Here is a 20,411-nt window from a genome sequence, read left to right as displayed (position 1 = left end):
TGTTTAAATGTGCAAGGAACCCATTTGTTTTTCCTGGTTATCTTCAGAAAGCTCTGTGTGTCCAAAGAGCTCAAGTGTGGCAAGCCTGATTACAGCAAAGGGTACACACACACGGTCAGACACCACACTGTGCTGCCCCAGCAAGATCGGGACACATATCAAAAAGTCAGAACTTTTTTTATTTCTTTTAATTGAGAATCTGTCTGAAGGAAAATACGAGTTATTGCAAAATGCCTACCCCAGCATCCTACATGTTGAATCTAAAGGAATCAGCATATTCTATCCCATATGCCTTAACTGTGGGACGGGGACTTCAGTTTAAAATGCAGGAGTATAATTCTACCCTCTCCTTGTTCCCAGGTCCCTCTGCAAAACAGTCACATTAATCTGATCTTCATGTTAGCGTTCAACACATCTTCTGGGACCAGAGTGATAGTGTTTTCCACATTTCTCTAAGCTAAGCTTCAGTGAATATAAATAAGCCTTCTAACCACTGGACCACACTCATGATGCATCTTGTTTGGCCGTGAAGCTGAAATTCCATTCTGTTTGTGCAGAAATAACAGAGGAAGGCCCTAGGCTAGGTTATGATTTGATGATAACTGGAGTCTCCAGGGAGATTGGGATGAAGTCCAGAGAGGTGCCTCAGAGCGGAAAGTGAGCTATACCATGACTCCCACTTATTTCACATCTTCCGATTCAAAACTCAAATGCTTTTATGTCACAGCTGGAAAAGCAAGTGCATGTTTGCTCTGCTGTGAATAAAAATAGAAGCAGTTTTGTGGATGCTGCTGTGCTGCTAAATGATAAAACCCCCACAATATTAAGAATTAAATGAGGCTTTTCTAACTGCAGAAAAGGCAGTGACAAGTGATTAATTCTATCAAGCATCAACCCAAGTGTTCTAACTAAATTAAGACCCAAACACAATTTATAGGACAAAGCTTTTGGACTAAAAATTAAATCCATTTAAATACCTTTCCAGAAATTATTAAGAACTGATATTATTAATAAGCAGCAGTGCAACTTGAAATCTAATCACTGAATGCATTCCAGTCAACAAGACTACAGAAAGGAAGACCTGTGTAAATACTGCGATGTTGTCACCACAGGTCACTGGAACCTCACTTCTGCAAGAGTGCAGAAATGTTATGGACAGGTAGATAAGGTCTGATGCAAATCAAGGCACTGAGCCTCCCTTGGCTTGCACATGGTATGATTCTTGGAGTATTCTGTGCAGGACCAAGAGCTGGACTCAATGATCCTGATGGGATCCTTCCAGCTCAGCATATTCCATGATTCTGTGGTTACATTCTCTGAAAATCTGATGGAAGTACAGCTACCACAACAACAAAATAAAATTACCTGACTGGAGTATAGTTAGTTATTCTCAACTGTGAGTCTTCGCTGCTACTGAAATCTCAGTTATAAAAGACTGACTGGTCCTTGGCCTTCAGCCAAGACAACAGTACAAATCCTTCCTGAAAAACGGGTCAGGGACTACAGCTCCAGCCTGTTTTTGTCCCTTTACCCCTCACATCCTCAAAGTGCTGTCTCCAGTAAGGTTGTGTTTTGATCAGCTTTAGCGCGACCAAGTTAACTTCGCCCACATCTGCTCGGTCACATCTCAGAATCATAATCTTTAAGGTTGGAAGAGACCTCCAAGGCCATTCAGTCCAACCATCTTCATAGGTATTTCTGGGTTTCCAACCTCCTATCAGCTAATACTTACCATTTGCATGCAGGAATGCTGGTTCTCTTTTACCATGAGTTGAGAAGAGGCAGTATCTTCCTTCTGGAATCTCTAGATGCTGCTTCTCCCAAGATCCTCATGTTTCTCAGAAAATTCTGTTCTCTTGAAGCTTCGCACTCAAAGGGGCTGGATCCCCAGACATTTCCCAAGTTTCCCATTGCCAAAGAGTCCAAAAGTGGCCCCTCCTTAAATCACCACTCCCTCTTCAACTTTTACACAAAAGACTCCACATTTTAGACTTTGTTTCCCCCACCTGGCAGCCCTATAACTACCCCAGGTATGTTGTGTAAGCATATCATGATCTGGTGAAACCCACATTTCCTTTTCAAATCCTCTATGATAGGTACAGGGCACATACCTGGTGGCCAAAACTGGCAAACAGCTCTGCCCAACAGCATTAGCCTAGGTTTTGACTTTCCACCAGTTCTTTCAAGCTCAGCTGTGAATTGGTTAGAGTGTAGTATTACAGTTTGTCCAAAGGAAAGAAATTTGTAACTGGAAATCACTACAAAACAAGATTAAATTCTGCCTAGTTCATCACAGACATTTCCTGTTTCTTAAGAAGTAAAAGGAATTGTTGGAATGGCTGTTTTTCTCCCCAAGAACTGGAGAAGAAAAAGAACGAAAACAGAACATTGTATTTAAATCCATACCAAATACAGGTATAACCAGATAAAAATTTACACAGTGCTCTTGACAGAAATCCAGTGTGGTCTACAAAAATGAGTTCTAACACACAAGAAAACACCAAACAAAAAGGAGAAATTCAAGACAACTGTAGCCTCAGTCAAGATGATTTGTCCAAAATTGCAACAGTTACTATCACGGGATTTTCAAGAACTGTATGGGTAATTGTGGTCAGCTTGGCTCAACAAGACTGAGCAGCTCAATACCTAAAAGAATGCAAAATTTCATACCTAGGAAGTGCCTGTTCAAACTCAGTATCTGACATTTTCGAAACTGACTTGAGTGTCGCAGTGCAGTTCAGCTCGCTCTCTCGGACACTCACGTTGTCTCTGATTTGCAGCAATGTAACAGTGGTGTTACACTACAGCAACTCAATTTCAGATTATACATTAGCTTGTATTTAGGTCATGTAAATTGTTTCCACCTTCTGCCCATGAAGATTAAATAAAGGTGAAGTCTTTGGGTGGCTCACAGACTTTTGTCATCTAACCACATTCGATTACCTGCAAAACAGCAGAGATCAAGCCATCTTCCAGAGGGGTTTCAGGTCCACCAGTAATGCAGTCAAAGGACATGTAGGACAATCCTGCTTTCCCACATCCACCTCCTTGGTGTTTACTATGATGAAGTTTGCTGCCTCCCTGTGATGCAGTTAATGTATCTTCCTATGTTGTGGCCTTAGAAATCACAGGACAGAGCAGCTGTACTGGAGTCATCCAGCCACAGAATCAACACTCATTCTTGTGATACACTCTCAGCTATTTGCCCAGGGATGTTGTTCCTCTGGGGACTGGGTGGTTTTCTTCTTCTCTTTTATGCAGGTTACACAGGAATTATGCCGTCAGGCTACCACTGCAGAACCACCTTTTCACTCCTAATTCAAGCAGAGACCAGCCACCTTCAGAAGCACTACCTGATTTTTCCAGTTTAAGTAACATCTTGGGGCAAAAATTCTCAAGGGCCAGGACATCCGGAGGTACTTACAGAATACTTTAAAGCTGAATGAATTCAAATGGCTTTACCAAACTTACAAGTTAGTTATCTGAGCAGAAAACACAACTCACACCCCTTACCTCTCCACCCCCTACACTCTCACATCTTTAACACCTTTGGTGCTCAAAAATAACCCAGTTTTTCTCAAGGTATCTGCCTAGAGGCTTTCAAGTATCTTTTGTCATAAAAACTGGTTACTTGTGACTTAATTTTATCAGAAAGAACAGCTGTTTTATATTTACACTGGCAGACACAGCTGTAAACCTAACTCCAAGAAAATTCATTGTCTTGGAGATCTGATGGCACTGTTGCGTGAAAAACTAACTGTATGCAGCAACACAGAGGCTACTGTTCACTGAAGGACAAAATCTGCTCACTAAAATCTGGAATCTAAAATGTATATACATACATCACGCTGCTTATACGCCAAGATGAAATGCCTTGAGCATCTTAGAAGAGTTCAGTATTTTGAAGCCCTCAACTTGATCCAAATGACGATGGGTAGATACCCATTCACTGTGGAACTATGACAGCTGCCAATAAGACTATTATTTTGACCCTTCTCATTGGAAAAATGAAGCCTTATATTGCCACTGAGAGCGAGCTCCAACAGGAGCTGTATGTTCCCATCACACTGCACTGTACTGACACCAGCCTCATACAGGACATTCGAATTTCACTTTTTAAAAAAAGTTTCAGGGGCAGCCTACACCAGCTTTATGAATATTTACTAACCACATCCAAAAAGCTTTCAAGTTTTCCTCCTGAGAGACGTGAAAAGTCGGCCAAGCAGTTCAGCTGCACCTCCAGGTTCCAAATGCCATGGCAAATCACTGCCTACAGAAGATTTGTCAGCTGACAGAAACCTTTAACTCCAGAGAAAACCCTTTCACCTCGCAGAATTGTTCCCGTAAGTAAGGCACACCAGACAGAGACGATTCCCACATGCTTAATCTTTATTGTGCGAATGTTGCTCAGAGCATTTATCCCCCTCTGCAGACACACGTTAAAAAAAAAAACCAAAACAACAACAATACACTAACAGTGGCTAGATTGGTGGACAACACATTAAATCTATTCGGTGGTAACTTGTGTGCATGCAGTTAAGCTCTGGTGGTGCCAGAAATCCTAGCCAGGAGGCCAGCCCAACTGACGGCCACCCAGGACATGGAGGTGTACGTGATAGACAGACTGCCCACCCTCAGGCCCTTCATTCACAACCATCCGGAATCCGTTGGTCAGGCCCAGGTTAGCAGCACACTTCTTGCCAACAATCATTAAATGCCCAAGAAGCTGGAAGAGAAAGAAAGAAAGAGAAAAAAAAAAAAAAAGAAAAAAACAACAACAGCCAGAAAACACACAAAAAAGAGGAAAGGGCAGGGGAGGGAAGGAATAAGAGCAGAGAATCAATAATTCTCAAAAATTCAGCCACTGCTCTTCAAACTGTTGTCTGATTGCAACTGACATTTTCCAAAATAAAAACTATAACGACTGACTAGGCAAAATATAGGGGGGAAATAGAGCTACAGACTTTTCAAGCCAGGATGTAACAGACTACGAAAGTGTCGCAAAAGCCAAATTATGGCTAAAGCCCCCATTACTGGTTCAGACAACGTATATAATTCTGGTGGAAAAGAAACTTTATCTTACCATGTAAAGCTTTGCAAAATCTTTAAGCTTGATGTTTATAGTTACAAATGAAATATTCAGCACCTCTCAGCTAACTTTCCTTTTCTTCACCTCTGACCTGCTAAAAACCCCAAAGTACTACTGCCTGTAAACCATGAAAACAGACATCAAGAGTATAGCATAATAAATACCAATTCATTTTGCATGGTAAAACACACACAGAGATCTTTTTTCTTTCTATGACTAATTTTACTGGAAAACTTTAACTCCATTATCATTCTAAGTTAGAGAACAAGCATTATAGTATCAGAAAACTACTCTGTCACTTTGATATATCAAGAGGGTAAGGGGGAGAGCCTGCTACATTGTGAAGTAATTAGAGGCATGGCTTGGTGTACAGAAGGCTTCTAGAATACTTACAGATTCATCAGAATCTTCTGCTTCAGACAACCTGACAATTGGCTTCTTAGGAATCACTAGGAAATGTGTTGGAGCTTGAGGTGAAATGTCATGGAATGCGAGGCACTGGAGAAACAGCAAACAATTAAAATATGATTCGCCTGACAGAAAGGTAAGAGTTTCAGTAAACCAACACGCCCTGCGAAATACATACACGTGCCGATGATCAGATAACCCAAACATAAACAGAATGTTGATTTTTCTTGAGTGATTTATTATTCTACATAGTCTCTAATTTCTAAACACAAAACACTACTTACCAAGACATGCTGGCACGAAAAAAAAGAATTGTAATTCCATTTAAAAACTACAGTCCTCTCAGCAAGGTTAAATGTAATCGGGTTCATGATCTATTATTTCAACAGATGCATAACAACTAACAGAGCTGCTGGCGTGACTATAGAAAGTACATTTATGCTTATATTAATTTTTTTATTAATGCTATGTTTAATAAAATAAATGGTAAATGGCTGTTAATCATCTTCCAGTTACATCTGAATATTGCCTTGGCCAAAAGATAGCAGGGCAATTCCAAAGAACCTGAAGTTATTTGATTTGAGACCAAATTACACTTCTGTTCTGAACAGCACCAGGTATTTCAGAAAAAGATTTCAGAGTAATCCATTAAGACTGGCTCTATTTCAGACACTCCCACACTGAGCCAAAGGCATCACTTTTGAAACATGAACTATCAGCAGTGAGTAGTTGACTCTCAACTAAAGTTATGCAAATACTAAAACTGCTACCAATCAGAAACTGAAAGCAGCACCTAACAATCTCAAATTAGGAACTGCCAATAGGTAAGAGAAATAAAAGAGAAAGCATAATAAAAGGAAGCTATGTCTCTGTACAAATGGCCAGCCTCAGGACTGGGACTTGCTACTGCAACCAGGGCAATCTGCAGAGGCCCAGCACGTGCTCTGCCATCATCTGTCAAAGGACACCTCCAACGTGCCCCCCACATGTAACACTGGTTATATCACAGAGAGTTCACACTTAAAAACACACCAATTCTTCCAAATATTTATTTCCTGGATACTTTTATTTCTGTTTAAGAAGATATACTACCCAGGTTTGAATCTCTGACGAACCGAACAGAGAAGGACAGTAAGCAATTAATCCACGAACAAAACTAATTTGCACCCAATTAAGCATATCTTAATTTGAGTTGATCATTTTGTAAGCAGTTTTTCTACTACAGGTGGCCCACGCAGAGGCAGAATGTAAATGGTCAAACTGTGTCAAAGAACTTAATGAGCAGAAGACCAGCAAAAAGCTGGGACAAACAGCAGAAGTAGTATTGAGCAAAAAGCACAATCACAGGAAGTCCATGACTGCAAGGTAAACCAATCTTCAGTTCAGCTAGTTTAGATTCGACTGGCACAACAGTGATAAGGCATAATTTCACAGAGACTTTGTACTTTTTAGTATGTCCTCTTCTCTGCATGTCAATTAATGATTAAAAAGACTCCTTTACCCTTCTCCTTGTAACATTTCCAGCCGTATCTAAAAAGACCTTGAAGGAGTGCACATAACTAATTAAAAGATCACCACTAGTCAACTAAACTCTAAAAGAAATTCTACATCGCTGTGCAATTTAAGGTAAAAATCAACCACGATGCTTAAGGTAATTTACTCTTCCAGAAAATATATTCTGGACTAATGGCTGTCAAGAGTGGGTTATACTCTTTAAGTCACTCTAAGAGTGCTCTGGTTACCACTGCAGCTGAAAAAAAACCTCATGCAGCTTTGACCCGGGTAAAGAAAGAATTCACACCCTCACATGAACACAGAGCTGTAACACAAGCGCGATTTTCAGAAGGCAGCGAAGATTCCCAACACTCTTGAGAGAAGAGGGCAACTGCAGCGTTTCTGCACCAGCTCTCTCAAGCTACTCGGAACTTTTAAGCATAGAGATCTGACACCCTTAGCGAGCCTGCTGAACTCCACACTGAAAATGGCCCTTCATTTTGAAAGTAAAAGCAAAAGCCCCTGTCAATGATGGATTCTGTATTTCTCTTTGAAGGAGGGGGGGAGGGGAAAGGGGGCAGGGGAGCCTATATTGAATACTAGTTAGTTTACAGCTTGGAGATGATCACTGCATTATTTCCTTTAGCCTCTAACGCGCTGTGATGCACCAGCCCCAAGAAGTCACACAGTCACCGCTGGAAACTCTTGCTGCCTGCAGCACGACCAGTGCTATTTAAGAAGAGCTCGAAAAGCTCCAAATGTCTTCCAATTTTCCCTTTAACAATCCTTCCCGCAGGGGAAGGTTTGGCGGCTGCTGCCCCACACCAGCTTTAGAACCCCCGTGCCCTGGCCGGGAGCCCGAACGGAGCTGCAGGGACGGTGCAGGAGCGCCCCGCCCGCCCCGCCGAGCGCCTCCACGGCACCCCCACGGCCCGCTACGAGCCGGGGCGGAGCGGGGCGGCCGCGCACCTGCTCGTCCTCGTAGATGATGTTGGCGGGGATCTCCTTGCGGATGATCTTGCCGAAGATGGTGTCCCCGCCGGGCCGCGCCGCCTGCGCCTTGCTGATCTCGTCCGCCATGGCGGCCGCTCCCGCCGGCCCTCGCCGCGCCCGCCGCCCGCGGCCACGCCCCCCGACGCGGTCATTGGGCCGGCGGAGCACCGCCCGCCACGTCCTGCCCCGCTGATTGGTCGTTTCGCCTGTCTTTCTTCCCGCCCGTCACCGCCCACCGCTCTGGCGCGCCCCCCCCTCCTCGCTGACCTGAGGGGCGCGGAGGGATCCGCGGGCACGGCTGGATGTGGCTGCCGCGGAGGGATCTATGCCGTGAGGGGAAATCGAACGTAAAGAGTTCGGAATGTAAGGAGTTCGTGCTGTCCCATTAAAGGCTGTTGTTGTAGGCAGAAATATTGCTTTATCAAATCCAACCCGAGTGTCTGTGTGACTTCTTGGGGCTTCCCCTTGCAGACTGATTCGGGCAGGGCTGCCTCTAGGCTTTCCCGCACAGGTCGGCAGGTGTGGGGTGCCGGTGGGGGGGTGCCTCCCACAGAGGAGCAGTTTAATGTGCCCAAAAGTTACAGAGGACACCACAGTGTTACACGGCTCTACATCTACTCGTAAATGCCTTTTTTTTTTTTTTTTTTTTTCCCGAGCAGTGAGGAGAAGAAAAAAAGTAACAACACGGTTTTCGTGTGGTTTAACGAGAACAAGTTCACGGTGCTGCTTCACGGCGTCAAACCGCAAGATTGCGGGTTCAAATTAAGATATTGGGAAGAAATTCTTCGTTGTGAGAGTGGCGAGGCATCACAAAGGTTCACCCGGGCAAGCTGTGGATGCCCTGCCAGGGCATTTGCTCTGAGCAAAATGGTTTAGTGAAAATCGTCCCTCCCCATGGCAGGGGGGTTTGGAACTAAGGTGATCTTTAAGATCCCTTCCAATCCAGACCATTCCATGGTCCTGTGATATTCTGAAGCTCGCATATAAAAGAGATTGATTTTCCCCCAAGCTTTGTCTAGGAAGATTTTGATGCAGGCATTTATACATGGCTGCCTCTCGACACAAATGTCACAGGAGAGCCTTCTGGAGGAAGGCAGGGGATAAATACTGCTAAGTGGTTTAAATCTAATATGGCTCCATATTTGATTACCTGAACTTGTTAAAAAAAAAGGCGGAATTTGTCGGATATTTCTGGTAATAACTTTGAAATAGTTTATCTTGAGATACCCTAAACAAAGATCTGATAAAGCAGATTAAACACTGGGATAATGCTCTGTTCCTCAGTTGGTAGTTCTGGATTAGGATATTTTGACATGTATATGTCCTACAGATGGTATTGGAGCTTTATGACATCTAAACAAGCATGGAATTGGTGCTTCCAGGATAAATTTCTTTGATTTATATTGTTGCCTAAGTTTATTTAGTAAATATATAATTAATTTTTTTTTCCTTTCTCAGGAATTAAAGATATTTCGTGAAAGAACAAAAGATCTGATATTACCAGCTAGACAGATTACAGAGTTTAACTTATAGACACTTGTTCAGGATCCATTTGCACACGGTAGTGTACTTTATGCAGTTCCATGGACTGTGGTGGAATCAGTCTAGAAAGCATATTTCTATGTTAAAAGAAGACACAAAGAAACAATTTTAGAAATTTGTCTGAAAAAGTAAAAAGCATTTATTTCATATAGTTGACTTCAACATATATTTTTGTCTCACCATGTAAATGGCAAATTTTATACTATTTTGAATAAAACAGGGTCTTTTCAAAGAGTTTCATTCATTAATTCAAAATAATTATTACTGAAAATAAATCTATGAATAAACATCACATCTCCAGCAAACAGAATGAGTTTATGGGGCACATAGTACAAGATAAGTATTTAATAATTGCTTATTATTAAGTATTAATAATTAATAAATATTAATAAATATATTAAAATTATTGGGTAATAGTTTCTTGTTCCCCTTTCTCAATTATCTTTCAATGTAATTGCAATTAAGCAATTAAATAGACTATGTATTGAAGCTAGAGATGTAGTGAGCAGTGAAGCTGATTACACAGCAAATCTCTCTGCCGCCTTTAGCTAATGCTGGGTGATGTGTTATTGAAGTAAAGCTTGTTTGTTTTTCTAGAGAGTGGCAGCTGAGTTTTATACAAGTACTGGAAATGGCCATGGTATCACTGGGCCAAGGCCGGGCTGGTCCCTCAGGATGTGGGTAAGGCAGGGCAGGGCTGTGGGGACTTTGATGTGAGCAGCTGAAAAACTGACCTGACTAGAAAGGGAAAATGACCGAACAAAAGAAAATGCCTGTTGGAAAACACCAGCAGAGGAAAAAAGCCTGCCAGCCTGGGAGCTGAGATCCTGGGAACCAAAAGTGTCCTGGGAAAGCGCAGCTGGCCCCTCCTAAGTACAGCTGGGTACCCTAGAAACCAGAGACAACCTGAAATACCACTGATAAGAGCAGAAACAAGGAACTGCAGCCACCACTTTCCTTCTGTAAAGGTGAAAAAAGTAGTCTGGGAAAGGAGAAGGCACCCCGACTAAGTAAGGATTCTTAGGGACGATGCGGGAGGGACGAGCCGGGATGGGCGACCTCGGAAGGGCGATGGCCGAGGAACAGGACAGGTGGCAAGGGGCAGAAACTGAGGCACGGGGAGTTCCACCTGAGGACGAGGAAGAACATCTTGGCCGAGCGCTGGAACAAGACGGCCCACAGAGGGTGCGGAGTCTCCCTCGCCGGAGATATCCACGGACCGCACGGGCGGCGGCACCGCCAGCAGCCGGAGCGGCACGTCCGGGATCGCCTCTCCGACACTGCCCATCCCGGCTCGTCCCGCCCTCATCGTCCCTCCCGGATCGTCATTTCCCTGGCTCCGTCACTTCCCTGCTCCGTCACTTCCCCGCTCGGTGCCCGGGCCGGGTCCGGCCCGCCCTCCCGGACCGCCATGGGGAGCCGCGGGCAGGCGAGTCACACACACCTTCTGTACTCACGGGAGCTCTCCGGGGCGGGTTGGAGCTTTGTAGCGTTTATAGGAGGTAAAAAAGAGATAAGGCTTTCAGGATAAGGAGGGCTCAAAAGCTAGGTAAAGGAAGGGAGGGTGTTTTGTTTTGTTTTGTGTTTTTTTTCACGCCAAGGGCCGTTGTGGGAAATGGAGACGAGACAGGATAAGCGGAGGTTAAAATGCGTGGAAAGCACGGCTCGTGAGGGTAAGGTGGAAAAAAAAAAGCAGAGAGCGAAGAATTATTTAAACCGTTCTGTGTTTGCGGTACTGTCAGGCCCGAGAACGCCTCTTTCATCAGTGTTCCTGGTTTTGGAGCGCTGATGCACCGGGGTGTTTGGGGAGCTGTGTGTTCGAGCGGGGTATTGGGGAGGTCGGAGGAGTCCCCACTGATGTGCCGTGATCGAGGTGGGCTGGTGCGACTGCCCCGTGGCTGGGGTGGCGAAAACTGCCCAGGAGGGGTTTGCAGAAACAGGGTAAGAACGTGCTGAGTTGGAGTGGGCCCACAAGGATGATCGAGTCCAACCCTCAGCCCTACACAGGAGCCTCCCCAAGAGTCACACCATGTGCCTGAGTATCATCCAGACCGTTCTTGAACCCTGTCAAGTTTGGTGCTGCGACCACTGCCCTGGGGAGCCTGTTCGGTGCCCAATCACCCTCTGGGGGAAGGACCTTTTTCTAAGATCCAACCTAAACCTGCTCTGACACCCCATTCCCGGGGTCCTGTCAGTGGTCACCGCAGAGAAGAGATCAATGCCTGCCCCACCTCTTCCCCTTGTGAGGAAGCTGTAAACTGTTATGAGAGTGGGAGGGTGCCTGAAAATTGCTCATCAAAGAGTTCGAAATAACCGTAAAAAACTTCTGAGTTTCACCATACGTGTCTTTGACACAAAACCAGTGGTAATATTTATTCAGTATTTACGAAGATGGTGAAAATATTATGGGATAGAAATATTGAAGGATGTCCTGAAGTAATTTAGTCAAATCCGTTAAAATACATCTACGAAGGAAAGAATTTATTTGCTGCATTCTAATTCTGTGAGGTTACTTTCCACAGATTAACCCATCTAGGGAAGGTTGCTATTAAAGGCAAAATGGTTCTGTTCAGCTGCTATTTATTAAGCACCTGGAAGCTGAAAAGGAGCTAGCAGGCTCCCTGTTATTTTTTATATGTATCTGCTCAGATTGATTTAACCGATTGTGAAGTCTCATACTAATTCTTTTGAAAGTGACAAAAAGGTTTTTAACCTGAACATTCACAAGATTCTTGTGCAATTGAGAATGCACTAATTTGCCCTCTTTCCAGAAAGATCTGTCATAAAGTTGCATACACTTCTCAGCATGCTGAATCACATGTTACAGTAAAAGTTATGATGTTGTCTCATCTTCATGGGGAGGTGAGATTTGAAGTTGTCCCTTGACAGCACTAAAGTTTAGTATGTTAAAGAAGCAGCACTGAACTGGAAAGTTGCATGTACTTTACTGGTTTGCCTTCTTCACCTTCCTAAAAGCTGTCTTTCTGTGTGTGCACACTTCTGGATGAATTATCTCAAGGTGTGGCCAAGTGGCCAGCTGAGTGGAGGACGGAGAACATAGCCTGAAAATCTAAAACTGCGTTGGCATTGGTTGAAAACAGTAGCTTTCAGAGAAGATTACCATTTCTGTCATTGGCAGACATAAAGCAGAGACAACACTTTTGTCAGGGTCCTGCCAGGATGGTTTATTTGCATTTTAGTCTTTGGGGACAGTCTTGTTTTCATCTCCAGCTCAGACACAGAACATGCTGATAAAGAAGGTGGCCATTTCACAGTTATAGCCCTGCGTTTCCTCGGTGCCCTTCTAAGAAATTTTTGGAATACTAAATGTGAGAAAACAATTTAATATTATTAAGAAGTACCTGGATTGTGCCTCCTAGAGATGCCAAAACGTGCTAGGAAGTGCTAGAAAGAGCCTCAAAAGGTATCTTGTTATCAACATTAGGTGTTTTTGTGGTGCTTGTCAGAGATCCTTTCCAGTCTCTGACAAACACCAAAGAAGTCTCATAAGGACTTGAGGATTTCTGTAATTCTATGTAGTCTGTATGAGTGAACAGCCAAAGCCACATGCCTGTGGGCTGTGATTCTCTGGGGGTTTGCTTTTCATACGTATTGAGGTGCATCTTCTTCTACATTGTAAGTCCTAATTTTTTGAGTGTTTGCTTTTACTGAAGTTTTTTGTTTGCTGACCTGGCAGTTATATTTAAGGGAAGGACTTTGCTTTGCTTTGGTTCTGCCACACCACCTGTAGAAGATTATGCCCAGGCATTGCACAGAGCCATGACAAATAATTGTTGAATTAGTTAATACACAGTTTCAGATCCTTTTGAAGTTCACTTTTCTCAAATTGGTTTGTAAGTGTAACAGTACTTTAGCCATCTCTATTTCTGCCTTTATCAGTGATTGGAGAACATCCACTGATGTACCCTTGATAGTACCTGCAAGTAACTTGACATTTAGCATTATTCCAATTCTGTTGGGTTTATTTGACATCAGCACAATAAATATGTTTGTGTCCGTGTATTTTCAAGGTTATATACCCATCACGCCAAATAATTACTTAGGAAGGTAACGCTAGCATCTTAGATTAATTTGAAATGTGTAGAACTTGAAATGCCTGGGATTTTGATTTCACCACATCTGCTTCTACTGCAATTTTTTTTTTTTAACCAGGAATTGAAGTAAAATATCTTAGATTTTGGTTTGATTCTGTTGAATTCTCTATTAAATGGAAAGAACATGAAATTTCAACCAAAACGTTTTTAGTTGAAACATGTTGATTTTACCAGAGAATCCTGACAGCAAATAAGTTAATTCTATTGTTGTATTGGCAGGTTTTAAAGGTTTTTAAGTTGTTACACCGAACACGGCAAGAAGTTTTTAAAAATGATACCAGAGCCCTTGCAGGTGAGATATTTGTTTGGTGTTTGCTTACCCATATTTCTGTGGACCTTTCTTCTCCAGAAACACAGAGAATTCATAACATAATTTTTCTTTGCATTATTCTCTTCCATATTTTTAAGTAGTTATTGGGAGAACTTGTAATAAGTAACCAGAGATCCTGTAACTTGAAACGAAAAAATGATTATTAGATTCTAGCACTCAAGCCATATTTTATAAGGGAAACATCTCTTTTTTTTTTAACCCTGCTAATCTTCCTGGGAGATTTTTTTTTTTTTTAAATTTTCTTTTTAAACCTCCTCTGTTCAGTCCAGCCAAAGCATGTTTAACTGTACTAAACATTTGAATTAGTTGTCTGTGTATGATTTCTCCTCAAGGGATAAGTGCTGGTTTTTTTAGTAAACAAGCTTCTGTATGAAGTTCAGAATGCTAGATAGGGAATCTTATTTTATTCCTATACTAATTGACTTAAAATATGACATAACATGACTTGCAAGGAAATCTTACTTTGTAATGCTTAAAGCAGAGCGTCCCAGGAAGGTGGAATAAAGGAGTTAAGATTCTGAGCTTTGAGGCAATGAAAAGCACAGGATACAGTTTTTGTTCACTCTTTGGGTTTTTTGTTTTCTTTATTTAGCTGCAAGACAAAAGATAAATGAAGAATTCAGAAATAACAAAGATGAGACATCTGAGGAGAAGATAAATGAGGTACTTCTTATTTTCTTTTTTTTTTTTCCCCCTTTGCAGAAGAATACATATAAATGACCTTTTTTACTTAAAGGGTCTTTAAAGCAGTGGAGTTACATTGAGAAATCACAAAAGCCAGCTTAGTTCAAAAAAGCTGCTACATGTATCTCTGTTTATAAATATATAAATACCTCCGATGGTATTAATAAGAATTTTTGCACATACAAAAATACATAAGTACAGTTCAGTATGATTATTTTGAAGTTTATAATAAAATTATGGGGAAAATGCTTACAATTGCTGTTTTCATGTAAATATTTTATACTTTGCTCGTAACAGCTTGGTCACTTGAGTTTACCTGGTCGTCGTGTAGACAGGCACAGAAGGATGCAGAGAAATTAAATAATGTGCTCGGTTACTGGCAGATTACAAACAAGTCAGCATCTTCTGTGGGAGGCAAAAACCAGCAAAATTATTATGACTGATTGTAATATAGAGGTGTTAATTATACTCTAGGGATTTTTTATTTCTTTACCCATGGTGCATTAAAAGTACAACATTCTGTTAACTCACTAAGTTAGTTTCCTTTGCTTAGTGGTCACCTTTACACTTTTTACTGAGTCATTTTTCTAAAACTTACTGAGGCCTGATGTGAAACTTCTGTATTTTAGATGATTTTAGTTCTTAACATCTATAGAGAGTGAATAACTAAGTCCTTGTCACTCAGCCTTTTAGCAGACTGTATTTACATTGTCGCTGGGCGTTGGCTGGACAAAAGTGCCTCCATTCATCCCTTGCAAAAATAAATGTAAACCTTTTCCTCATACCAGCCTCTAGACAGTAACATAAATAGTCCATTTAGTTAGGACTTTCTGCATTTCTGCTTGTTGTCAGCCTCCAGTAGCAACACCCTTGTGTTTGTGTTCCCAGTATCTGATCAGCTCAGCTATGTGGTTTGTGGGTTTGTTTTTCTTTTAGTAGATGTTCAGGAAAAACACTCGCTGTGATTTTTAAATCTGTATTTGTTAGGATTGGCAACCTGCAAAATACACACGTAGCTTTTTAATGTGGGTTAGTTGATACTTGATGGATTGTGTCAGTGAAAGAAATGCTGGACCTTCGTCCCAACTTTGCGCTCCTGGAACATCACAGAACCTGTCAGGTTTATTATATATACCTACATATATACATTTGTACATACACACTCTGAGGGCTGCAGAAGGACTGAATCAAATGATACACAGGACTTGGGAGAGTTTGGGCCCTTGCTTGCATAAACACAGTGCTGTCAGCGTTCTGCTTTGGACAGCAGCTCCAAAATTCAGTACCATCATGATGAACCCAATGTGCATTACTTTGCTGGAGTAGAAAGCTGCAGTGTATTCTGATATGACACTTGAAGGGGAAGGTGTGCTTCAGGAGCAAGCAGCCTGGCTGCTAGTGGCCTTTCAGTGGGGAGAACTGATGGATACCTTCTCCAAGCCTTGAAAGGGAAAGGCATGAGGAGAAATGCAGTGTAGATGTCAAGCCTTGAGCTCTAACCTTTGCAGAGATCCTCTTCAGTTGGTTCACACTACTTTCTAGCGTAAGCATGCCTCCTAAAGTGTCTCACTTGTGCAATTTCATTTATTTCTGACAAACAAGCATTAGGCTTCTCTTCATGGCACAGCAGAACAACTAGCAGGGGCGCTTCAGCTTATCGTCTTAATGAGGAAAGGAATTCCAGGCCTTTTGCCAAATACTAATGCCTCTGCTAATCTTAGGTAGTGCCTTGTTCTTGTACTGCTTTGCTGTGAAACCTCAGAATTCTTAATTCTTGTCATGTTTTGCCCTTGTTTTTTTCTCCCTATTTCAAGAGCAGTAGTGTTAAAAGAATGAGATTGCTCTTTTCACTAGGGCAGGTATTATTCAGGCATTCAAAATGTCTTTGATCATTGGAAGCTAGTTAATTGTTTCTGTAGTTGCATTTTACTGTATTTGTTTGCATGGTTTTTTTATACTTTGCTGTATGTTACTGAGCTGAAGTTTCCTTCTCTCATCTGTGTATCAGAGTAGTTTATATATAAATCTGTAAATTATTCCAGCATCCCTAAGGCAAAAGCTACATATAGATAGCTAACTGAATAATTGAACTGACTGGTTTTATTATTTGAATAGTTCTCTAATATGGAAAACATCTTCAGGAATAATCACATACCATTTAAATTACTCTATCGTGTTTTATGTGCCTTTCTCGTTCCTTTTTCTAGCTTCTGAAAATAGCTTCGGATGTTGAAGTGATTCTTAGAACTTCTGTTATTCAGGCAATTCATACGGATTCTGACAAAATAGGTGAGTCTGCATGCTAAAAGGATGTTTTAAAAGGTTATAGTTGTGTAAAAAAATAAAGATTGGGAAAAAAAAAAAAGTAACTCACTATAACTCTTACAAGGGACAGTAATTAGGTAGCAAGTCAGCTTGGAAGTGCAGGCTGGTCAGTGTATGTGTAAATGCAGTAGCCACAGTATCTTTGTATAGGTGCTTTCTCTGCCAAGGAGGTAGAAGCTGCCCGAGGAGAATTAGCAAGGGTACACTGTTCATAGAATAGCATTTTGAGGATTGAGTGTTCTTCCCCAAAACCTTTTTCCAACAATTTCAGACTCAGATTACGCTGTGGAAGATTTGTGACACAGTGGTGGCCTTGATGCAAAGTCTGCCCGATTCTGAAAGTTGAGTCCTAGCTTAGAAGGTCTTTTATTTTAAGGTCAAACACTGGAGAAAGCATACAACTGTGTGCTAGAGAGTAGGGAAAATCTTCACCCAAGTACATTGTTTCCTTTCACTTCTGTTTAGTGTTGTCTGTAAAGTTTTGTAACAGTTGTGAGGTTTAGGTTTGGTAAAGCATTTAATTTTAAAACGGCAATTTTGATGAAGCCCAAAGATATGTCTAGACCAGTGTCAAGTCTTCCACAGAAGAAGAAAAAAAAGCTGAAAACTTGTCTTAGTGAGAACAAAAAAAACCCAAGGGGGAACATCTTCCCTAGTGCAATTAAATTGTCGTGCTGTCACAGCTGCAGTTCAGAGGGCACTGTTATTCTCTGGAAAGAATTTGAGACACAGTGGTGTACAGTCATGTTGAGATTCATTAGTAAATCCTTGAGGAAAAAAATAGGGTGAGGTTTTCTCACTAAAGAGAAGGTAATTTCAATTTGGAGCTTGTTAGGTGTATTAGACAATTTTTGGGGGTTTTTTAATGTTTAGTTACGTTGCTCAGTAGTATACAAATGTCTCAGTCCTTTCATTTTGCTTTAATTTCTGATTAAGCTGAGACAAGTAGAGCTTACATTTTAGTGATATATCACACATGCAGTGTGCTCTGATTTTGATTTGGTGTGTTGGCAATGTGTGTTCAAAACTTAGCTTTGAAAAGGAACGTTAAAAATTCTTCTTTCAGTTTTTGTTTGTTTGTACTTTTGTTTTTCAATACTTCATATCCAGTTCCAGGGTTTTTTAGTATTTGTTCTAGCTATGTAGATCAACGTGTTTTGTCATACCTGTACTCCAGTTGATTATATCTGAGAGAAATGTGATTGAAATGTTACTTAAAGCTCTTAGAAACTTATTAAATGCATCAGTATCGGTACTTAGATGCAAAAAGAGCACACCCTCAAAAAAATCAGGTTTTTTTCTTGTAAGGTAAGGGATATCAGTGCCCTTTGGACAGGATGTTACTCATTGCACACGCAAACACACAGTTTTACAGGTTTAGTGCATCTCTTGCAGCCACCTGGCATAGTCAAAGTACAGTGTTATGATTTCAGGTGTTTGTGATTTAGTTTTTGCTGCTGGAGCAAATCTGACATGACACAGCTCCTTCACTTCATGAAGAAAAGACAAGCTGATCCTGAGTAGTTAGACAGCAAGAACTGAGGTGTCAGGGAGGGGTTAAAATGGTGTATAATTGGACAAACCCTGACACAGTGCACTTCCGTGACAATATAGTCAGTTCTGTGACAATATAGCTGCAATAACTTTCACTAGATGCTTGCCTTTCCTCTTGGCCTTTAAAACAGGTGTGACAAGATAAACAGTACAGATGAGATTCCAGGACTTGGGGGAGAGGGCTAAGTCAAATTCAGTATTAATTTTTGAAACTGTTGAAGTATACATGACTCAGGCTTGATAAAATTGCCGTTCGCTTGCCTGCTAAGAGTTACTGCAAGGCTTTGCCAATTTTTTTTGTGGCTTCTTAGTGCTGTTAAAGTTTTCGGTGTTCTTGAAAGGAAAAATGGGAAGGCATTATTGTGGCCAAGTGAAGGTAAAAGTCTTAGGATAACTTTTTCTTAGGTAGAAGTCATGATGCTGCTTGTACACTTACCAGAAGTTCAGATCCTCATTCAGATCCTCACCACGAACCCGAAGTTCAGAGACTCGTGATCCTCACGAGACCCTGATTTTTTTGTTTGTAAACGTAAAAACAACTTTGAATTAGTATTTTCTGTAACATTCTGTCTCACTGGTTTTTTTCCTGTTACAGTGCTCGTACCCAGGAAAGATCTTCTACAAGACAACACTCCTTACTTAGATAAACCCACAAAAAAGCAAGAATCCTGAGGAAAATACGCCCCCTCTCCCCAGAAAGTTAATATTCTGTAATGACATCTGTCACAATCAACCAACAGTGTATCCCTGTTTTGAAGCTAAATTTTGAAAACAGGAAAACTGGTAACAAACCAGAGGCTGAAGCCAACTCGCCGTTTTTATTGAGTGCTGTGATACCATCGTGCGCTTCTTCTGTGGAAGCCACTAATATTTCTACAGAACTTAAAAGTACGCTGCTGGATTGTGTTACTTCAGGCAGGAATATTTCTCGTTATGACAGCTGTCAGACAGAGATTGTTTCCTAGCAATCCGGAGTTTGTCAGAGCTAAACAAAAATGAAATGCAGTTCTTAATCCTGATAATATTTATTTGTAAGTTTCTTGTTGATCATAGGCTTCTTTGAAGTAATGAAAAAACGTCCTGTGGCATGTGCCGTAAAATTTATACTTTGCACTGAAAGCATGATTTCTGAAGTGGTCATTAATTGTACACTAATATCCTGAGATTCTTGAGAGAGTTCTTAAGGGTTATCTGAATAAATTATTTTTATTTTACAAACAGAAGAGCATGTGTAGTGTTTTTCTTCTCTCACACACCTTGGAATGAGCAGGACTGTTAGAGTTTGATTTCTTAGATGATTTCTCTCTCAGCACAATGACAGAACCGAGCTGCAGCCTAACCTAGGGATGTTGGTTTAGATCATGTGGTTTATGAATTTATGGTTTGTATTTTAACTTGTGATTATTGAGTGACTTACTGAGGCATCCTCTGAAAAAGGAGCCTTGCTGGTTACTTGCAAGTGATGCAACTTGCCTGAAGTGGACGTATGGGGAGTTTAATTAGTAAGCCCTAATCACTTCAGGTTTTTTTTTTTAGAGACTTACTTGCTTCTTTTGGAATTCATCACAATGAGCTGTTTACTTCCATTTTAATTGGCACCAGGTACAACTGGTGCATGGCACCATACTAGGATCTAAATACCTCACACAGGAGTGAGGTGGTCCAGTAACACCCCTCAAATTCTCTTCCAAGTCCCACTGATCCTGTTTATTTTTAATAAGCCTCAAAGATGTCAAAATCGCGTATCTGTGTGGGTTCTGACATGGCTTCGTGACTGAGTAAACTGAGAAACTCGTGCCCTCATCCAGTCCCTTCTCCTCACACAGCGTGCCAGTGTTGTCAGTACTCCTTTCTTTAAAGCTGTTGCCTCTGGCTG

The 20,411-nt window shown here is 41.5% G+C and overlaps 2 protein-coding genes across 2 annotated transcripts; one reads left to right on the top strand and one right to left on the bottom strand.

Annotated features, from left to right (window-relative positions):
- Window positions 1-4,371: 4,371 nt before the first annotated feature.
- HINT1 (histidine triad nucleotide binding protein 1) lies at window positions 4,372-8,115 on the bottom strand. Its single transcript, XM_050329433.1, has 3 exons — window positions 7,961-8,115; window positions 5,483-5,587; window positions 4,372-4,726 (listed from the first exon to the last, which is right to left on the bottom strand). Exons 1-3 carry the CDS (start codon window positions 8,069-8,071, stop codon window positions 4,562-4,564), a joined length of 381 nt encoding a protein of 126 aa, XP_050185390.1. The 5' UTR covers window positions 8,072-8,115; the 3' UTR covers window positions 4,372-4,561.
- A 2,769-nt stretch (window positions 8,116-10,884) lies between these two features.
- LYRM7 (LYR motif containing 7) lies at window positions 10,885-19,758 on the top strand. Its single transcript, XM_050329434.1, has 5 exons — window positions 10,885-10,955; window positions 13,861-13,933; window positions 14,565-14,635; window positions 16,864-16,945; window positions 19,131-19,758. The coding sequence occupies exons 1-5, from the start codon at window positions 10,938-10,940 to the stop codon at window positions 19,205-19,207; spliced, it is 321 nt and encodes a 106-aa protein (XP_050185391.1). The 5' UTR covers window positions 10,885-10,937; the 3' UTR covers window positions 19,208-19,758.
- The last annotated feature ends 653 nt before the right edge of the window (window positions 19,759-20,411 follow it).

This window comes from Myiozetetes cayanensis, unplaced genomic scaffold, assembly GCF_022539395.1.
Source record: "Myiozetetes cayanensis isolate MyiCay16 unplaced genomic scaffold, myiCay2020 scf4, whole genome shotgun sequence".
Taxonomy (NCBI): Eukaryota; Metazoa; Chordata; class Aves; order Passeriformes; family Tyrannidae; genus Myiozetetes; species Myiozetetes cayanensis.
The sequence above is the reverse complement of the archived record's forward strand: the minus strand, read 5'-3'. Positions and strand labels throughout refer to the sequence as shown.

Coding starts and splice junctions, on each gene's coding strand:
- HINT1 (XM_050329433.1), bottom strand. CDS start 8,071: ATGGCGGACGAGATCAGCAAGGCGCAGGCGGCGCGGCCCGGCGGGGAC. Junction 5,588..7,960: donor TCATCTACGAGGACGAGCAG/GTGCGCGGCCGC, acceptor CTGTTTCTCCAG/TGCCTCGCATTCCATGACAT. Junction 4,727..5,482: donor CAGAAGATTCTGATGAATCT/GTAAGTATTCTA, acceptor TTTCTCTTCCAG/CTTCTTGGGCATTTAATGAT.
- LYRM7 (XM_050329434.1), top strand. Junction 13,934..14,564: donor TGATACCAGAGCCCTTGCAG/GTGAGATATTTG, acceptor TTCTTTATTTAG/CTGCAAGACAAAAGATAAAT. Junction 14,636..16,863: donor CTGAGGAGAAGATAAATGAG/GTACTTCTTATT, acceptor TCCTTTTTCTAG/CTTCTGAAAATAGCTTCGGA.